Below are 2,517 nucleotides of genomic sequence, written 5' to 3' on the forward strand. Positions count from 1 at the left end.
CGATTCTCAGACAACTCCTTCTCGGGTAAGTATAACATGAAACGTCCCCTGCAGAGGGAGGTGCGCGCGAGACGTGCCCCGCAGAGGGAGGTGCGCGCGAGACGTGCCCCGCAGAGGGAGGTGCGCGCGAGACGTGCCCCGCAGAGGGAGGTGCGCGCGAGACGTGCCCCGCAGAGGGAGGTGCGCGCGAGACGTGCCCCGCAGAGGGAGGTGCGCGCGAGACAGCTCCTCTCGTAGCCGTGACCGCTTCTGTTCCCCCCCGCAGGGAGTTACATCACCACCATCGGCGTGGACTTCAAAATACGGACTCTGGTCCTTGACGGAGAACGAGTGAAACTGCAGATCTGGGACACGGCCGGTCAGGAGCGATTCCGGACCATCACATCCACGTAAGAGACACATAAGATGGGAGGAGAGGGGCCAACCACGCAATCCCATCCACCATGGGAAGAGGGGAGGAGATGGCCCGTGGTATTATGGCCCGTGTAGCTGACTATGTTGCCCCCTGAAGGTATTACAGGAACACTCATGGGGTCATCGTGGTTTATGATGTCACCAACCCAGAATCCTTTGTGAATGTGAAGCGCTGGCTGCATGAGATTACCCAGAACTGCGACTCGGTGTGCACCATGCTGGGTGAGTGTTCCACGTCTGTGGTCGGACCACCAGTGGGAAAGCATGAGGGGGAAGCCACTAGCAGTAAAGGCCGCCACAAACTCAGACTGGGCCCTGTAGGTCAACCGGTGCCGCAAGTTGGGCTACCGTAAGGCCAGGTCTTCCCACTAATGAGAAGCTGCCACGCCTGCCACTAATACCTCTCAGCCAAACTCTGCGTTTCTCTCGCCCCTGCAGTGGGCAATAAAGACGACGACCCGTCCCGGAAACGCGTGGACTCCGCAGACGCCAAACGATTCAGCGATCAGATGGGGGTCAAGTTCTTCGAGACGAGCGCCAAGGAGAACCGCAACGTGGAGGAGGTGAGTGAGACGCCCGGAGCGTCTCTGCCGTGGGGGCAAAGTCATAATACACGAAACAGGGGCGCTCCGGTCGTTGCCATGGAGATGACCACGCTTTTATTGCTTTATACGTAATGCTTAGTGAGGACTACGGATAAAAAAGGTGTGATGATGCGTTTTGCTCAGGTTCTGCGTCGTGTTCCGGGTGTGATGATGCGTATCGCTCGGGTTCTATGTCGTGTTCCGGGTGTGATGATGCGTTTTGCTCAGGTTCTGCGTCGTGTTCCGGGTGTGATGATGCGTATCGCTCGGGTTCTGCGGCGTGTTCTGGGTGCGATGATGCGTATCGCTCAGGTTCTATGTCGTGTTCCGGGTGTGATGATGCGTATCGCTCGGGTTCTGCGTCGTGTTCCGGGTGTGATGATGCGTATCGTTTGGGTTCTATGTCGTGTTCCGGGTGTGATGATGCGTATCGCTCGGGTTCTGCGGCGTGTTTTGGGTGTGATGATGCGTAACGCTCGGGTTCTATGTCGTGTTCCGGGTGTGATGATTTGTATCGCTCGGGTTCTGCGGCGTGTTTTGGGTGTGATGATGCGTAACGCTCGGGTTCTATGTCGTGTTCCAGGTGTGATGATGCGTATCGCTCGGGTTCTATGTCGTGTTCCGGGTGTGATGATGCGTATCGCTCGGGTTCTGCGTCGTGTTCCGGGTGTGATGTTGCGTATCGCTCGGGTTCTGCGTCGTGTTCCGGGTGTGATGATGCGTAACGCTCGGGTTCTATGTCGTGTTCCGGGTGTGATGATGTGTATCGCTCGGGTTCTGCGGCGTGTTCTGGGTGTGATGATGCGTATCGCTCGGGTTCTACGTCGTGTTCCGGGTGTGATGATGCGTATCGCTCGGGTTCTGCGGCGTGTTCTGGGTGTGATGATGTGTATCGCTCCGGTTCTACGTCGTGTTCCGGGTGTGATGATGCGTATCGCTCGGGTTCTGCGGCGTGTTCTGGGTGTGATGATGTGTATCGCTCCGGTTCTACGTCGTGTTCCGGGTGTGATGATGCGTATCGCTCGGGTTCTGCGGCGTGTTCTGGGTGTGATGATGCGTATTGCTCGTGTTCTATGTCGTGGTCCGGGTGTGATGATGCGTATCGCTCGGGTTCTATGTGGTGGAGCACGTTGGTTCAGAGTGCGGGTGGGCTGCATGTTCCGTGTTTATGGGGTATCGCAGAGGCATGGCGTTTGAGACCCCGAGGCCTCGGGCTTCCTGCTTATAATGCGGGTTCCACGCTTTTGTTGCAGATGTTCCTGTCCGTCACCCGGCTGGTTTTGCGCACGAAGAGGGAGAACCAGGCCAGGCTGCGGCCCACCGAGGTGGTGACCATAAGCAAGACCAAGAAGAAGCCCCACGTGAAGAAATGCTGCTGACCTCTGACCCCAGGTGTAAGAGGGTCCGTCTGGATAGGACTGGAAAGACTGATGGGGCTGTGGGACCCCCGTGTATGATCAGGACACGGAACAGGCGGGGAGGAGGGAGTGGGGGGCAAATGGTACAGTAGAGGTTCAGT

The 2,517-nt window shown here is 57.6% G+C and overlaps 1 protein-coding gene across 1 annotated transcript; it reads left to right on the forward strand.

The window, feature by feature from the left end:
* Positions 1-6: 6 nt before the first annotated feature.
* On the forward strand, positions 7-2,377 carry LOC149285602 (ras-related protein Rab-35-like; the record flags this gene model as incomplete). The annotated part of the gene is made up of 5 exons (XM_089494971.1): positions 7-25; positions 266-389; positions 512-636; positions 853-977; positions 2,252-2,377. Coding segments are annotated over 5 exons (519 nt in total), but the record flags the coding sequence as incomplete, so codon positions are not given.
* Between the last annotated feature and the right edge of the window lie 140 nt (positions 2,378-2,517).

This window comes from Sceloporus occidentalis, unplaced genomic scaffold (assembly GCF_023333645.1).
Source record: "Sceloporus occidentalis isolate IW3139 unplaced genomic scaffold, rSceOcc1.0.p SCAF_76, whole genome shotgun sequence".
Lineage (NCBI taxonomy): Eukaryota > Metazoa > Chordata > Lepidosauria > Squamata > Phrynosomatidae > Sceloporus > Sceloporus occidentalis.